General features: G+C 38.2%; 3 protein-coding genes across 7 annotated transcripts; 2 read left to right on the top strand and 1 right to left on the bottom strand.

Moving 5' to 3' along the window:
- The first annotated feature begins 782 nt into the window (after nt 1–782).
- On the top strand, nt 783–6,359 carry vsig10 (V-set and immunoglobulin domain containing 10). 2 transcript variants are annotated; one of them, XM_079476484.1, is made up of 8 exons: nt 783–1,045; nt 1,325–1,618; nt 2,030–2,323; nt 2,639–2,923; nt 3,077–3,355; nt 3,523–3,640; nt 3,936–4,078; nt 6,053–6,359. In XM_079476484.1, exons 1-8 carry the CDS (start codon nt 994–996, stop codon nt 6,106–6,108), a joined length of 1,521 nt encoding a protein of 506 aa, XP_079332610.1. In that variant the 5' UTR covers nt 783–993; the 3' UTR covers nt 6,109–6,359. The 2 variants fall into 2 exon arrangements, with proteins under 2 accessions (XP_079332610.1, XP_079332609.1); XM_079476483.1 differs by lacking the exons at nt 3,936–4,078; nt 6,053–6,359 and adding an exon at nt 3,806–3,906 and having other exon boundaries at nt 3,523–3,636.
- Nucleotides 6,360–6,679: 320 nt separating this feature from the next.
- Nucleotides 6,680–12,559, top strand: wsb2 (WD repeat and SOCS box containing 2). Of its 4 annotated transcripts, none has more exons than XR_013787668.1 (9): nt 6,680–6,824; nt 7,402–7,570; nt 8,452–8,621; nt 8,793–8,924; nt 9,214–9,314; nt 9,507–9,697; nt 11,445–11,537; nt 11,628–11,797; nt 11,933–12,555. XR_013787668.1 is itself a non-coding variant. In XM_079474943.1 (9 exons), the coding sequence occupies exons 1-9, from the start codon at nt 6,791–6,793 to the stop codon at nt 12,132–12,134; spliced, it is 1,209 nt and encodes a 402-aa protein (XP_079331069.1). In that variant the 5' UTR covers nt 6,697–6,790; the 3' UTR covers nt 12,135–12,559. The 4 variants fall into 4 exon arrangements, 2 of the variants coding, with proteins under 2 accessions (XP_079331069.1, XP_079331070.1); XM_079474943.1 differs by having other exon boundaries at nt 6,697–6,824; nt 8,449–8,621; nt 11,628–11,741; nt 11,933–12,559; XR_013787669.1 differs by having other exon boundaries at nt 6,699–6,824; nt 8,449–8,621; nt 11,933–12,236.
- On the bottom strand, nt 12,284–17,786 carry rfc5 (replication factor C (activator 1) 5). The gene is made up of 11 exons (XM_079474968.1): nt 17,656–17,786; nt 17,155–17,219; nt 15,813–15,949; nt 15,483–15,562; nt 15,313–15,386; nt 14,868–15,027; nt 13,915–13,996; nt 13,622–13,751; nt 13,047–13,124; nt 12,558–12,612; nt 12,284–12,482 (listed from the first exon to the last, which is right to left on the bottom strand). The coding sequence occupies exons 1-11, from the start codon at nt 17,694–17,696 to the stop codon at nt 12,386–12,388; spliced, it is 999 nt and encodes a 332-aa protein (XP_079331094.1). The 5' UTR covers nt 17,697–17,786; the 3' UTR covers nt 12,284–12,385.
- Nucleotides 17,787–17,996: the final 210 nt, after the last annotated feature.

Here is a 17,996-nt window from a genome sequence, read left to right as displayed (position 1 = left end):
TGGGGGAACCAAAATACCGTTACACACATCATGAAACGGAAAGCCCGTTGGTTCCCTCTAGCGGACACGGTGCCAAGTCAAGTCAACTTTACTTACATAGCGCTTTTTACAATTTTCATTGTTACAAAGCAGCTGTGCAAGAAAACATTGACTATAAGCAAAACATATAGGGTTATGCAAGTCTAAACAAAAGTGTGAAAACACAGAAGAAAGACACACAGATTAAGACACACCCACATACAAAACACCGCACGGGGGCCAAATCCTAGAACCACACACCCGAGATAAGGAGAGAGAAACACAGGTCAAATATCAAATATTAAACAGACTATATGCAGTATTTATTAAAAACAAATTTAAAAGTGGTGAAACATTCGGTTTTATAAACAAGAATAACTTATCTGCACACTCCCTGGTTAAAAAAGTGAATAAAATCACAAAACTTTAATGGATAATGCAAACCAACCACGCACATGGTTGATATTAACACGATATTAACACGAACACAGTATACCATTGATTTAAGCAACATGGTATCAACGTAACCACAGTATTTGTACATAACGTTTAAAGGTTCAAACTATTTCTGAATAGAAATTTAATTAATATTTCCCAGTAAACGTTTTCAAAATTTTGTCTGAAATAAGAATAAAGGATGTTTTTTTGCATACGAACAAGACCTTTGAGAAGGAAACGCGAGCACTGTCTCTTTAAGAACGCAGGTGAAGGGTGTGGCCACGGAAGAAATTTAAAGTTTCCGGGAACTAACCGAGTAAACAGGTAGAATATGGACAAGAATGAAGATTAACTCCACGACATACAGCGATCAAATGCCAAGGAGGGACAATGGACACGAATTAAACATAATATAGTTTTTTTTGTATTTTTTGTATTCATAAAATCGCCGTGAATTGATTTCTCCCTGCAGCAAACGCTTGATCTAATTTACAAAACGACTTAAGTCCATCTGTTTTGGGACGATCTGAATCTACGATGAGAATAATCACAACAGCTTTTTATCTGCTTCTTATATCATATGAAACAGGTGAGTTTATCTTAACAGACATACTGTAAAGTGATGTCTAATGTAAATAATTATGACTCTTTATTATCCTTGTTATTATGAATAGATTACTTATACACACACACATATACGTACATAATATAGCACCATATACCACACTAATATCATACTTCTGACGTTTTAGTTTATGTCTAAGCTATGATATTGTTTATAATTATGGTAGTATCATATACCATTATACAATTTCGTTTGTGATCAAATTAATTGTTCTAAAACATGTTATTTTTAATATCCCTGTAGTGACAGAGGTGCAGGTGCAGTATGTTATTGGAGAGAAAGGAGAAAACGCCACACTGCAATGCAACCAGCCCTCAGTTAATGCCTCTGCGCTTGTCTATCAGTGGAAGAAACATGGAGCTGTTGTGGCCTTCCAAAAATCCTCTGTGCCATCGAACCGTCTTTCCATTTTAAACAATGGATCTCTAAAGATCAGTGTACTTCAGTATATAGATGGAGGCCAATATGAATGCGAATCCCAAACGGCGGGAGCCGGATCATGGCAAACGTCTTCTAAAGTTCAGCTTCAAGTCGCTGGTACGGTGCTCAATATCTTACCTGTACCAATGTGACATATGAAAAGCATTCATATGCGTTTGTGGCTTCAGTTTCTGTGGGGTAGGGAGTCTACCTTCTAACAGGTTTTTCTGGTTAGACCTTTTCTGGTGCGTGAACTCTGAGAACCGCCACCGTGTGACTGAGATGTGTAGGACCCTGTTGGATACCAGAAATGAGTAGTGTAACATTAAAAGGGGTACAAGTGAAATCGCACTTAAAGAAAGTTGATCTGATATTGTTATAATAATTGTAATACGCTACATAATAATCTTTCGCTTCGATTTAAAATGAAACTCTAAAGAACCCTTTCTTAGGATGTTTGAAATGAGTGATGTTTTTTTTAATTCCTCTCAATGTTTATGCATTTAAATGTTGTTGTTTTTTGTGCAGGTGGTCCAACTAATGTAGTAATAGACATAACACCAGCAACAGCACTGAGGAATGGAACGTTATATGTCAAAAAAGATTCAGCTGTTTCGTTTAATTGCTCCAGTGAGTCTCAACCTGCACAGAACCTGACGTGGTTGTTTGAAGATTCAGCATCGGATGGGGCTGTTGACAAAGGCTTTATTGCTTTTTCAAGAAGTAACATTCAACCGAGCGATCAAGGGATCTATACGTGTTTAGCTCAGAACACCCTCTCCAAGAGAACTGAGAAGAAGAACCAGGAACTTCTAGTTTACTGTAAGATAATTGTTTTTGACATGTTGAAAGATTTTTGGAAATATACAATATTAAAATTTTTTATTGTGTAATGATGCTTTGCTTCATGTTAGGTATACAGTAAGACAAAACATTTTATAGTGAATTACTTTTCTATATTTAGTGAAATGGAAGTGAATGAATTTCTGTTACAAATGATTTGCACAGAAATTTGTTTGTTAATTTAATAGAAACTTGAGAGTGGACACTTCACGTGGGCCAGTAAGCAGTTTTCCAGAGCTTGTATCACATTTTCTTAAGAAAATCAACAATTCATTTTCCTCTAAATGATTTTAGATGCTCCGGAGAGACACCCAGAGTGCAGCTGGGAGCCGGGAAATGGGCCGTCGGATTTTGTGTTCATATGTACCTGGTATGGAGGTTACCCGGCCCCAACTCTGAAATGGCGTGAGGTTTTAAAACCGTCTGTGATAGCCAAGGGTCCCACAGTCAACTCCACACCCCAGGAGACGGAGCATTTGGAGGTGCATGTGAACAGGTTAATATTGGAGGATAGGGAGGAGGTGAAGTGTTCGGGCAGTCACGTGACCGGAGCGCAGAGTTCCTGTTCCTTCACACTCAGTAAGACCATCATTTATTTGTTCTTTGTCTTGTCAGCTTTTTTGTATATGTGTACCCTGGGTATCAGTGCTGATGATTTAATACTAAATTTCTTAGGCTATGTTTTAGGCAGATTTTAAATTAATTTATTATATCTCATTTTCTTTATTTCAGGGATACCATACCCATTAGGAGACCCTATGGTCACAGCTCTGGAGGGCACTAGCATCACACTCAGCTGTAATGAGATCAACTCTCTCCCACCAGCTAAAACCGTATGGAAGAGAAATAACACAGTCATCAACAGCACGTCCAAATACATCACGTCTGAAAATAATCTCACATACACACTCACCATAGTCAACGTGACAAAAGACGATGAGGGCATTCTCACCTGCTATAGTGAAAATCCTCTTGGTGCAAGAAAGCTGGAAGTGTATCTCACCGTGAAAAGTAAGCACTCTGTAAATGTTCAATGATGATGTCAGCAGAATGACAATGAGAAGAATGCTTTAAATGTTACCCGACAAGACGTTTCTGACATCTCTCATGCACAAATGCATTACGCAGCTTCCCAGTAGAGAGTAAACTATCGTTTCATGTTTAACGTTTGTTTGCAGCCACAGCCAGTAATGGAGGGGTCGTAGTTGGAATCTTTGTCTCCATTTTAATAATCATGATTGGAATCGTTGTTGGCGTGACTGTATATTCGAAGCGAGACAGAATTTGCATTGGTAGGTTTTATTTGATATTGAATACAGTAAAGCATAGTAAATAAGTGTTAGCAATAGCAAATATGTTTTTAGTAAGAGTTCTATATTTATAATTTGCCCCGTTTTGCATTAATACATACAAATATTTGGTTTCTGCATTTGACATATATTTTCTGTTGTTTTCCCCCAGGTTTAGGATTTACGTAAGTATGAGCACATGAAATCACAGCAACACACACAACTGTTTAATTTGAGAGCGTCTGACATATAAATACAGAACAGATGCTATGAGGCTAATGCATTCTCGTATGTTTTTATAGTAGTTTATCTGACGACAGAGGGGACGTTATAAGTTTGGTGGACTCAGACGAAGAGGAAATATTCCATGATGCCGTTCCTCGATTGCCACCTCTGACCAACGGGCACGCAACCACACTCGTAGAGATTCACAGAATACCGTCCAGTAAGAGTCAATGATTTCCTGCACTTTGTTTAGAATAGAACTTTATTGCCACTGTTAAGGGACAATGCAATGCAGTTTAGCAGCTCTTTTGGATGGCAGGTGAACAGAACACCATGATAAAGTTATAAGAAATTAAAAAAATATATACAGTGACGTGTAAGAGCAGCCAAAGACCTACAGTGGGGGAAATAATAATTCGATCGCCTGCTGATTTTGTAAGTTTGCTTGCTTTCAAAGAAATGAAGAGTCTATAATTTTTATGGTAGGTTTATTTTAACTGATAGAGACAGAGTATAAAAAAAGACCAGGGGAATTTTTTTTTATATACAGTAAAGGTTATAGGTTGATTTGCATTTCAGTCAGTGGAATAAGTATGTGATCCCAGAGCAAAACCTAGCTTTGTATTTGCTAGAGATACCCTTGTTGGCAAGCATAGAGGTAAGACATTTCGTATAGTTGGTCACTAGGTTTGCACATGTGTCAGGATACATTAAAGTCCACTCCTCTGTAAATCTTTAAGGTTTCTTGGCTGTCGTTCAGCAAATTGGAGTCTCTGTCACAGATTTTCTATAGGACTAGAGTCTAGAGACTGGCTAGGACATTAAATGTGCTTCTCCTTAAGCCACTCTTTGGTTGTCTTGGCAATATGTTTTGGGTCTTTGTCATGTTAAAGGCACATACACGACCCATCTTCAGTGATCTAGTTAAGGGAAGGAGGTTCTTGCCCAATATTTTACGGTACATGAGCCCGTCCCTCAGCGCCTCAATGCGGTGAAGTCATCCTGTCCCCGAGCAAAAAACCCTAAAGCATAATGTTTCCAACACTTCTCTGTAGGGATGGTGTTCTTGGGGTCATAGTCAACATTTCTCTCCCTCCAAAAACAGGAGTCAATTTCCTTTCCCTTTTAACCACAGCACTTTCTCCAAAGCCTTTTCTGAATCATTTTGATGTTCGTGTGTCAAACTTCAGGCGAGCCTTCTTGGGCAGGAGGACCTTGCGGGGGATTTCAATCTATTGTGGCATAGCATGTTACCAAGGGTTTGCTAACTGTGGTCCCAACTGTCTTAAACTTATTAACACGCTTCTTCCGTATAGTTCTGGGCTGATCTTTAACCTTTCCCATTATCATCTTCACCCCATTGGGGAAATATTGCATCTCCATTATTTCCAAATAATAACAACTAATTGCACCAACAAGTGTCTCCTTCTAACCAAGCTTCTGTCTCTAGCCTATTGAAGGTTTGTGCAGGACGTCTATAATCTTGTCCCTGACATCATTTGAAATGTATTTGGTCTTGACCATGGTGGTGGAGAGGTTGAAGTGAAAGATACAGCTTCTGCTGGCAGGCATCTTTTATATGCGTACATAACAAGCTGAGTACTTTCTTAGTGACAGGACTAATCTGTGGGCCATATAGGCACATAACCAATCTGTGAAGCCAGAATTCTTGCTACTTGGTGGGGGATCAAATACTAATTTCCCTGACCGAAATGCAAATCAATTTAAACCTTTATATATATTTTCCCCCGATTTTTTTATTTATTTTCATTGATATTTGGTTTCTATCAGTTACAATGAACCTACCATAAAAATGATAGACCCTTCAATTCTTTGTAAGCAGGCAAACTTACAAAATCAGCAGGCGATCAAATAGTTATTTCCCCCACTGTATATCCATAGACAAAGGCATAAATACGCACACAAATATAAATCCTCTCTTCAGTCTGTCGGGTTCGGCTTTTATCAGTCTGTACCATCTCTCAGAAGGTAAAGGGGAGAACAGATGATGTCCAGGGTGAGCGGGGTCTTTTGAAATGCAGTTGGCTGCCTTGTTTAAACCAAACGTTATCTTTGAGCGTTATTTTGAATGTCATTTGAAAGAGTTGACTAGGAGGTTGTAGTGAAGAAACACAATGACAGAAACCGAGCAAACAGAGGGTGATTTTGATTTCAGTGTTGGTTTGTTTTACAGACGAAGAGGCCGCAGACAGTTCTGAATACACAGATCAAACAGAAGGAGAACAGTAGACCGCATCCGGTTTAATTCTATGTTTCTCAACATTAAGGACTGTGTTAAATTATTTTATATCTGTCTAATACTGTGCTTGTGTGATAGTCCGGGTATCTGTACAAAGTTTAAATGGATTTTAGAGAGGTCTTGTTTTTATTTTCAGTATTCGGTTTTGATCTACTGCCTCAGTGATATTAAACCTTCAATATTCATATTTGACAGTGAGCTGTTTTTGTTCTGGATTGACTTTTTTCAATAAAAATGTGAAAGTAAATCTCGGTAACGCACGTGTCCGCCTTTCATCCCGAAATAATAATAATATACATACAATAATAATATACATATACATTGATTGGCGCTTAACTGATTTACCCATGTACAATTTCATCTAGATTGATATCATCATTTAAAGCTTCACACTTTATTAAAAAATGAGACATGAGAAGGCAGTGACACTCAAGAAGAATGCAACACACCTTAAATGTGTAATGAGCACTGTAAATGTTCAAAAAAAATCTATAATACTACATACCTATGTGCTCTACTCATACATACAGTATACTAAGCAAGTGCATTGACTTGTCACGTGACGCAAAGCCCCACCCACACTGCACCCGGTTGGTCACGCCCCCAGTCAAAGGAAGCGTTGTGTAAGTGACGCGTTATTCGTGTAACTTTACATATGATCCCACAGGTGATATGTGCTCTGCGTTTCGACCTTCTACGGTTAAAGGTAAGTCGATTAAATGTGCGTTTTATGTACACGTGACAATTTAAAACAACGGTTGCTGACTAATGTGTTGTACGAAAACTGTAAACGTAGGATAATACATTAAATAAAGAAAAGACTAGACCCATTTAAACTCCATATTTTATTCAAATGTAACATAGCTATTTAATGCGAGCGTCACAGTAGTACATTTTATTATCATTTCCGTATAGGCGAAGCACCAAAGACTGTAAATTGTGTCAAGACCTCGCAAGCGCAACGCCAAATGACAGGAAGTCCCGCCTTCCGGTAAAAACAGCCAATCGTCATCGATTACTAACGATTCTTTGGGAGACCTGGAAAGGGCGTTTTAGCTCTTATTTGAGGTTAAGAAGTAACATTTTGGCTTAATTGTGGATCAGAATCGCTTTGTTTTATTAAACTCTTAGATGGCGAATTAGGAAATTTCTGTGTTTCCCATTCAAGTAGATAGGACTTTGTCTCGTAGCACGTAGGCGTTGCCAATACATGCGCCGATTGGAGTGACTTGCCTTAACACGCCACTATGAAGTGACAGGTGTGTGCCATTTAATGCAAACAGAACCGGATGATTTGATCCTGGAGCTGAAGCCCTCGCATCAAAGTCCGAACCGGACCGGCACGCACTGCGAGACATGGAGCGTCAGCTTCTCGCCCGGAGGTTCTTATTTCGCCTGGTCCATGGGCTTCGGCATCGTGAAGATCCTCCCGTGGCCGGTGACTCCCAAAGAGTGCGTCTGTATTTCCTCCTATACTATTTATTATGTTATCAAACCCTTTGATCAGTCTTTGCAGAATTTACAACATTCTGTTGCTTTCTATTTCACACACCATCATGAGCCATCAGCTGTTTTGTGTTTACCATTGTGTTTATTGTGTAGTGTTTTGAGTCATATTCTTAGTAGGATTTAATGACTACTTTCCAGTAATAATAATTCTTTGTTAAAGGGAACGTTCACGCAAAAATGAAAATTCTGTCCAGAATTACTCAACCTCATGTTGTTTCAAACCTGTTTAAATGTCTTTGTTCTGTTGAACACGAAGATATTTGAAAGAATGTTAGCAACTAAGATTTTTGGGGCACCATTGACTACCATAATAATGCTGTAGTAATGTTTGGTTTCCTAAATTCATCAAAATAATTTTTTGGTGTTCAGCAGAACAACAAATTACACAATACTACTTTCAACTATGGTAGTCAATGGGGGCTCAGAAATCTCAGTTCTCTAATGCAACCAGTTCTACTCGAACCGGCGTCGGACCGGATGGGAGACGGGCGCGCTAAGGCGTTAAGGCTTAAGACCCGCAGTCTGTAGGGTCTCTGTTGGTCGGGAGTGAGGTTTACACACTTGCACAGCTCTTCACTAGCTGGCCTCTGTTCCAAATAGCTTTATTTGTGTAAGAAACATATACATGTTTGGAAGAACTTGAGGTGAGTAATTCATGATAGAATTTCCTTTTTTGGGTAAACTATCCCTTTAAGTGAAACAAAAACAGACATATGATCTGTAATAGATATGTTATTTAATAGTTATTTATAGTGTAGATGATCCAGAAACATTTCAGTGCATGTCAAGCTCTGCTAAAACAGTTTTCTCGATATTCTTAGTAGTGGTGAAGATGCAAATAGTGAGAGGACCCTTCACTGCGGGCAGGCCGTGTGGGCTCTGGCATTCGGACCCTGCCCGTCTCCCCGAGCGGATCAGAACGGACATGAACCCGACCTGCTTCTGGCCATCGGTCTCAAAAATGGTCTGATCCAAGTCTGGGATGTCTCATCTGGTAAGTTTTGAAAACTTTGGACTTTAATATTTTCGACTAAAACTTTGGATTCAACCCTTTTATGATCGTATAAACCTACATTGGTGTAAATATTAGGGGACGATGTTCTAAAACACACAGAACTACTGTAAGTTGTATTATGTTGATAGAATGTGCTTGTTTTGTCCTCAGGAAAGCTGCTGTTTACTCTAAGTGGACATCAGGCTCTTGTTAGGGATTTGGTCTTCGCTCCAAATGGAAGTCTTACTCTTCTGTCGGCCTCTCGAGACAAAACTTTAAGAATATGGGACTTGGCGAAGAAAGGTCAACGTGATTTTATTTTTCTCTTTCAGGGCAACATTATATATTTACTTTAGCTACAGGTGGTGTGTTTATGGCCAGACCTCAAATAGTTTCAGCATTGTTTAAGCATGTGAATAAAACAAATAAAATGCACAGGACTATTTGGGGTGAATTGGTATGACTAAACTAATGCTCATGACTTTATCATCCATTACTGAGTCATCTTTTCAGTTTGGTACTCTTGTATAAATGCATTTACTGTCATCTCTGTGCATTAAAAAGTCTGAAATGTTTGTATTTATTTGTGCAGGTGTCAATCCGCATGTGCTGAAGGGTCCAAACTACTGGGTGTTCAAATGCTCCATATCGCCCGACTGCAGTGCGATTGCTTCACTGTGCAACTTTGACTCTGTGAGTTTCTTCGCTTCAGTATATCACAGTGCATTTTGTGAACCTTCTGTTTCAGTATCCAGAGTTTTTTTTTAACAAAAGGAAAATAAAGCAGATGTCCGAAGACCTCTGTAGAGTATTATTCAGTGCAAGAAAATAACATTGTGTACATTGTTGAATTGTTCACAATGTCTGATATCTTCCTTCTAACAGAAGCTGTATTTGTGGAGCATGCGTTCCTATACGTTTATGAGACACATCACCTATGACCACGAGCGCACTATGGTGTCATGTGACTTTTCTCCAGACGGAGCGCTGCTAGCTGTCGCTTCATACAAATCTTCTACTGGCTGGTGGTTGGACCTGTGGGACCCTTACACGGCTGATCTTCTGTCCAGAGTGGAGTATGTAGATCAAACAAGATATTCCTTCCTATCAGAACATTGTCTTGTCTTTAAAAGTTTCAAGTTTTATTAGTCACATACACAACCATACATAATATATGCAGTGACATGTTCGTTACAACACTCTTTCCACAATATGCAATAACAGATAGGTCTATATAGTTTTGGGCTAAAACCATTCCAAAAATACAATTTTGAAATTGAAAATTAGGATAGTGTTAGGACATCCGGGACAAGCATCTATAATTGTTTACAAAGTAAAAGTACTACCGTTGGTTCTTAAAAATAAAATAAAAATGAAGATCATCGCTCACTCTTGTGAATCGTTCTAAAGAAGCAAAGTCAATATTTTGCTAAACAGAAAGAAATACTGACATGAATGTCGTTTTTGAGTGAACTAAATATGTAAATTCGCAAATAGACGGCTTCATCGTCAATGTACTGTACGGTTTGTTTAAATGCGACCGAACTACAGGACCCATTCAACGTATTATTAACATGCAACAAAATTCAACAATTTGTTTATTTAATACAGTTAAATAATTATACAAATGAATATTAACATAAATAAAATATATTATTAGGCAAGGCAAGGCAAGTTTAGTTGTATAGCACATTTCATACACAATGGCAATTCAAAGTGCTTTACATAGAAGAAATTAAAAATATCCATTTGATAAAACAGTTAAGAAATAAGAAAAATAAAAGTAACCAGTTAAGAATAAAAAATAAAATAACATAGTTTAGAAGAAATAAGAAAAAGAAAAATTAACCAGTTAAGAACAAAAATCAAATATAGTTTAGAATAGATAATAAATAAAATAAAGTACAGCACAAACAGTCGGACGGTCAGAGGCACAGTGCACATTAATCAAATGCAAAGTTAAACAGATGTGTTTTGAGTCTGGATTTGAATGTGGCTACTGTGGGAGCACATCTGATCTCTTCTGGAAGCTGGTTCCAGCTGCGGCTCGCATAATAGCTAAATGCAGACTCTCCTTGCTTGGAGAGAACCCTTGGTATTTCTAGCTGATGCGATCCTAATGACCTGAGTGTTCTTTTGGGTCTGTATTCAATGAGCATATCTGCAATGTATTGAGGTCCTAGGCCATTGAACGATTTATATACCAGTAATAACACTTTAAAATCTATCCTATATGTAACTGGTAGCCAGTGTAAGGACCTGAGGACTGGTGTGATATGATCATATTTTCTGGTTCTGCTCAGAATCCTTGCCGCAGCATTGAGCTGCATCTGTCTTATCGTCTTTTTGGGGAGGCCAGTAAGGAAGCCATTACAATAATCCACCCTGCTGGTGATGAAAGCATGCACTAGTTTCTCTAAGTCTTGACTAGAAACAAAGCATCTAATTCTTGCAATATTTTTCAGATGATAGTATGCTGATTTAGTTATTGCTTTGACATGACTACTGAAGCTAAGGTCTGACTCTAGAGACACACCGAGATTCCTGACTTGATTTTTTGTTGTTTGACCTTTAGAGTGAAGGTACGCGTTCACCTTGAGAACTTCATCTTTATTTCCAAACGCAATGACTTCAGTTTTGTCTTTGTTTAACTGAAGAAAGTTTTGGCACATCCAACTATTTATTTCATCAGACACTGATGAGACACTGGCCAAACACAAACTGGAAGATAACTGGGGGTCAGGTCTATCACAATCCGTCTATAGACACAATTTAGTCAAATATTAAATTTACATTACCTATAATGTGATTTTCTCCATCCAGGAACTGTGAGTTATGCTTTAACAGAAGCGACTCTCTACCGACGTATCTTTGTTTCTCTCCTGTTGGCCTGTTGCTGGCTTTCAAAGACTACAGGTGAGAATTACCTGAGACAGGATTACATTATATCTTGACATGCCTTTACAGCCAATCTTTCACTTTCCTGTGACGTTTAATGCATTACAGGGCGTTACAAATCTGGGATTTGGAACTAGATGAGTTAGTCACCAATACGGATCACAACCGTGCCGGTGGGCTGTGCTGCGCTTTCCATCCTCATGGGGGCGTCATTGCTACAGGGTAATTTAAACAAGTGATGGAAAAACGTGTGGGAACCCCTGAGAGTAGTAAAATTGGTTCGTTTCAATTCAAAGGGCCCACACACATGAAATGTGAAACCTGCAGTGAAAACTTAAAATAAACGTTTATTGTCTGTTTGTGTGATAACTGTTGGGTTAAAATATGCTTTAAAGATGTCTGCTTGATTGTAGGTGTAGAAATGGACAGGTGAAGTTCTGGAGAGTTCCACGTCGTGTTCCGAGTCTCAAGCATCTGTGCCGGGCTGCCTTGAGGTTCTCTGTTTCAACCTATCAGGTGGAGACTCTTCCCTTACCTCCGAAAATTCTGGAATTTCTCACTTACAGGGACGTTTGGAAGCAAAAGACCTTATGTTGTCAAAAACATCACAACTGAGGAGCGTTTGTGACATCCAGACAACAGATTTGCCACTTTCTGAAAGTTCTGAATTTTTTAACGTTCTTTAGAATTGAAACGTAATTTTGCTGGGACCCTAAATTCCCCAGATAACTCTACAGATACTTTAAATGATGAAGACAAGCTTAAGCTATTTATTCAAAGACTTTATTTTTTTACATGTTTTATTTTTTATAACAAGCACACATGAATATTTAAACATTACAAGGTTATATGACGCATGACACCCTCTATCCATCACTGACTACTATGTCTCGAACTGCTTGGAAAGCAGCGACCATTGAGCTGAGCTGGATCTTCTCATTGGTTCCAGAGGCCAGACGATACCTAATATAAAAAACATGTAATTGTACTGTAACACAAATAAAACAGTCAGATTAAAGATTACCAAATGATACTCACTCAATATCTGCAAGTTTGATAAGCAAGCCCATGCGAATGGAAGGTGGAAAATCCACTGGAAAGAAATAAAACAATAAGAGCAAAAAGAACTCGTCTGTCTTGAGGAAACTCGGACAGATGCTTTGATTGCGTCACTCAATAAAAATGAATCAAATGTATATTTTAGTTTTCGAACCCACAAAAATCCATGAAATGCCGTTATTTTTTTACTTATCCTTTATTGTAGTGATCAGTTTATTGCGTTTGTTTTAAGTGTGTGAAGCGTGCTACACTCTACCGCTTCTAACAGGCGTCATCTAATAATGCGGACGGCCGGTTTTCATGACAACCACAAGAGGATCTCCAGGGAAACAAGGGCTGGGAATACATCTTAAATTCTGATGGGTTGAGTGTCGGGTCTAGGCCTCAACCACTCAGTCTGCTGTACAACCGAAACCTTTCACTGGACTGAAATCTATTGATTTAATGCATTAATAATTGTTGTCTTACCGCGGTGAATGAGAAGATGGACTTCGGTCAAAATGTCGTGAAGTGCCAGACCTTTAAGAGTTTTGAGCTGCAAAATTTCTGTTGAACGTTGCTTAAGGACTTTTCAAACATCACAATAGGGCTGTCACAATATCATACTTGTTACTGCGTGGTTATTGTGACCAAAATACTTCACGATTACTGTATTATCACAATATCTGATGAAGTAAACAATGCTATCAATCAAATTAATATTTAATTTAGGTTTTTTTTCTCGTGTTTTGGCTAATAAATCAAAAACGAGACGGAGTTTGTAACCATTGTGGCTGTTCAGGCAAAATTGTAATAATATTATCATATGTGTGGTGTTAACATAATGGAGAAAATCAATGTTTTTAATATCATGCTTATTTTGTTAGTCCCAGTATATTCATTTTTGGGTGACGTATCACTTGAAGTGCTCATAATCGGATGAAATGTTACTGATAAATATACGTAATAAAACTGTTTAACTAGAAGCATCAATATGAAAACGTTTACATTTCTACAATCTTGTGTTAAATCATACATGTATACAACAGTAATGTCCAGGATACGGTTATATGCAGTGGTGAAGTCTTTATTAAGAGCCCAGTCCAGTATGTTGGCGATGTCTGATCTCAGTGGATGTCCGGTACACGTGTACACCGTTTCCTCCGTCACCTTCCCATAGGCCATAAAAGTACTCTACACACGAAAGCGTGACATTGTTACTGTAAGAACATCATCTAAACGCATGTTTCTCTAAAACTCTGACCATAACAGTACAAAATAATATGCATGTAATTCTTAGCAAACTTTACTTGGACCGGAATCAGGATGTTTACAGCACATACTGTACGATACGCACCTGTAAAATGTTCAACGATCGTCTCATGTCTCCCGTCGAGAGGGTCACAATGGCCTTCATGCCATCTGGAGTGATGTCAATGCTACCGGATAAAGGCAAAACAGGTTTTGAAATGTTTTTGAATTCATGTTCACACGTTGTTTGCTTTTGAGGTGTTGGTGCCAGAGGGCAGAGTGGATGTAAAATGTGTTTGTGTGAAGGTTTTTTTTTTCAATCGAATGGTTTGTCGGGCAGCCAGTGTCTGTTGTGTTCAGGGTCTTCTGAGTGGCTCAATCTCGTGACTCATTTAACACGACGCAACAATTCAGAGATAGAAAAACACAGCCTCATTATTAGACGTTCAGCTCGAATACATTAAAATATAATACATACAAAACAAATCATATTTTTCAGGGTTATTTCGGAATATCCCTGTACGTGAGGCAAACGTTACGTTGAACACAAAGTCCATTTTTTAATGTCTGTCACTTTAAAGACGTGTATGTGTCCCAAAATTTTGAAGCTCCGAAAAACACAAAATCCATCATAGAAGTAATCCAAACAACTCCAGTGGGTTAACCTCTATGAATAAACATTTTTATTTTGAGTTTATTTAATAGCATTGAAACCGAAACAAACATTACATTTCAATTTGGCAACATATCGATTACTTCATGACTAGTGGTCATATTTCATCGTGAGACAGTGATGACAAGTTTTACATTTCAAATAAAGAATGGAAGCCATGTACATCTGGAATGACGCAAGGGTAAGTAAACGATGAGAGGCTTTTATTTTTGATCATTTTCTATTGCGTTAATACTTTTAACGCTTTTAGCTTGTTTGTTCAAATCAACACAAACTTTAGCAATGCCGTTTCATGATTCTTCCAATTTCTATCATAAGTACTCACAAGTACAAACAGGTCTCATTAACATCCACTTGTCCTGAAACTGTATGGCCAAAGTTCTCACCTCTCTTGCTGTACGACGTGTTCCAGTCGAGGAATCATCTGATTTTGAGAGAGCGGCCCGAACCGGAAGCGTGTGCATCGAGACTGCAGCGCAGGTATGATCTTAGACAGGTAGTTACAGATGAGACAGAAACGGGTGTTCTCTGTGAACTTCTCAATGACTGAGAAAGAGAGCGAACGAGCGAGAGAATGAGGTGTAGCTCAAGGAACTGCAAACATATATTAAAAAATAAAACAATAATGACGAAAATACAATGAATGTAGTAAATGTTACAAATTTGAGACATTTTGACATATTGACTTTGTTATTTTAAATAATAATATCAAAACCACACACTGTTTTCACGAAAGTGTTATAGTGTACAGTGAAATGGCAGGATGCTATTCTTTTGCCATAGGGCCATTTGGGACCCCAGCAGGGGAACTTATGTAGGGGCAGATGGTACCTCTCCTTAAAGCGTTCTGTGCATCCTGGGTCATAGCATCCGCCTCATCCAGAATCACTAACTTAAAGCCCTTCCTACAGCACACAACGTAAATTCAATGTTTAACCGCAATAAAACCAATGGTAGTATGGTGTTTATGAATGGGCTGTAAGGGTGGGTGCTGCTCTTACTTGAAGATGGTCCGTGTGCTGGCAAAGCTGAGGATCGGCCCCCTTACCACATCTATACCACGATCATCTGACGCATTTAGCTGAAGGGTAACCGATCGTATTAGAAAATGCACGAGCATATTAAGCACAAAGTATCTCAATCTTAAAGGACTTTATCATTTACTGTCAAATATATTTCGTTTAATACACAAATACTGTGTGTATGTGTGAACACTGCATGAATAATGTATAAATCATTTAGAAATAAAGATAAGATTTAACAAAGAGATCTGCACGTATAAACACTGACTATCAGTCAGTAAATATGTCAACTATTCAGTTTGTATTCACCTCCAGGACCATGGAGTTGAACTCTTTATCTTTATAGAGTTGTTTAGCACATGCTAGAATAGTGGAGGTCTTTCCTGTTCCCGGAGGGCCGTAGAAAAGCAGATGAGGTAATCTTTCTTCACTGATGAACTTCTGAACTGAAGAGCAATGAACATTCATAAGACAGATCAGCATATGACACACACAACACCCTATTTAAACTAGGTATGCTCCAAAATGTACATTAAGGCTGAGACCGATCACTGAAAGCCGATAACCGACATATTGGCCGATATACAGTATCTAAATATTCATACAAAATTCCCTAAATAATGTATCTACATGCTGTACCTGCATCAACAATGTAAGTGACGGTAACAGCAGTAAGTGAATATTCATGTAGGAAAGACACTGGATTATAATTGTGAGCAGCGTGCAGCTGAAGATATTTAACTAGAGGAATTTATTCATGATTTACCGGCTATAATATATCTGCCTTCATTTTATTATCGGCCGCTAACATTAAAAATGACCATTTATCGGCCGATAATTTATTGTGCATCCCTAATTTAAATGCACGTTTCTGTAGTAATCTAAATGTACATGTCCAATAAACAGAAGTGGTGCGACCGAATATTGTTCAATTCATTGGATACCACTTGCAGTAGTGTTGTAGTCAAGACCACCAAGATCAGTGTGTTAAGACCACGCTCAATTTCATCTGAAAGAGCTATTTAAGAAAAAGGTTATAACAAAATAACACTGAAATTACAAGTAGGAACTTTCCTTCGGTTTCTACCAAAAGCAATCACTAAGGAACTGAAATGACTGTATGTAAAATATCGACTGCCTGAAAAGTGTTTTTTTTACACAATTTTACAGGTTTTCATATTGCAATAATTCCCATATTTGTAAAAATGTCACTCTTGCTCTCGTCACATTGCATAATTACCTCAAACATGACATATAAATAACAAGATCTCACGCAAGAACGTTTTTTGCAATCATATCTCGAATTATGTGAGCATTTGTTATTTCACATGAATTGTTCTGACGCAATAATCCTCTGATTCTGACCCAGCACAACAAAAACAAAAGACATCAAATTAGAAAAAAAGTTACCGATTGCATATAAAGTTTCACATCTAAGCCCATTAACGATATTAAATAAATAAAGCAGACCATTCACCAGCAATCTAGTGATGTCCCTGCAGGACTTGAAATAAAATGAAGAGAGAACGCCCTTCCATACCTCTCAAAGGACTACAACACTACCCTACAGCCCTTGGTTCTTTAATACACAAATTCACAACAATATTATTCTATTATTGTATTTTACCTAACCATACATGTACATGCTTACTTGTGCTCAGTATATCTTGGTGAGAGATGAGCTCATCGAGTGTCTGAGGTCTGTATTTTTCAACCCTGAAATGAAGATCAAGCATTAGAAATAAAAAACATCTGTGTGTCACTCAATAGACTTTCTTATACGGATCATATCATAATATTAGCTTTCATCACAGGCAAGTAGGGTCTCATCCCTTTCATAGCCATTCGTTTTTTTATGTCAACTCTTATAAGAATACTAGCTAAATGTGTGCCAGGTCTGATACTCGTGACAGCACATTGACACAAAGAACATTGCTGTCAGTTCATGTTCATACTTTATATGTATGTGCACAGATTAGCACGTGCTTGATTATGAAAGTACTTTACATTACGTGGATTATAGCGTTAAGCGTGCATGCTAATACAAGCAAAACGCGTGCAATGTCTGCTACATTACGCATACAATAATATTCGGAGCCTTTATGTAATAAAACACATGATAAAAAGTGGTACCGCTAAATGCAATGTTTACCATGGTAAATTTCTCGTCCGTGTCTTGCTCGTTGATGCCATATTGTTTTATTTCTGCACTCAAACGAACAACTACAACACGACGCGTGTTGGCGCGTTTTTCTGACTACGCGGTGAATCGCACTGTTTGGTGACAGCCTCTAGGCCAATCCAAAAGCCGTCTTCTTCCCAAAGGAGGAGCTTGATAAGGAAGTACCGTTATGTGTTTTCAAAATAAGAGCACGCAGCGGTCTCGAAAACTCGTTTTTCGTCGTTGGCGAAAAGTAAACTTTCAAAACTTGTTTAGGCTTATCCACCGAGAATATATCGCGACAGCTGGCGAGATTGCAAATCGTTTATAAA

This window comes from Barbatula barbatula (genome assembly GCF_947034865.1).
Source record: "Barbatula barbatula genome assembly, chromosome: 2".
NCBI lineage: Eukaryota > Metazoa > Chordata > Actinopteri > Cypriniformes > Nemacheilidae > Barbatula > Barbatula barbatula.
The sequence above is the reverse complement of the archived record's forward strand: the minus strand, read 5'-3'. Positions and strand labels throughout refer to the sequence as shown.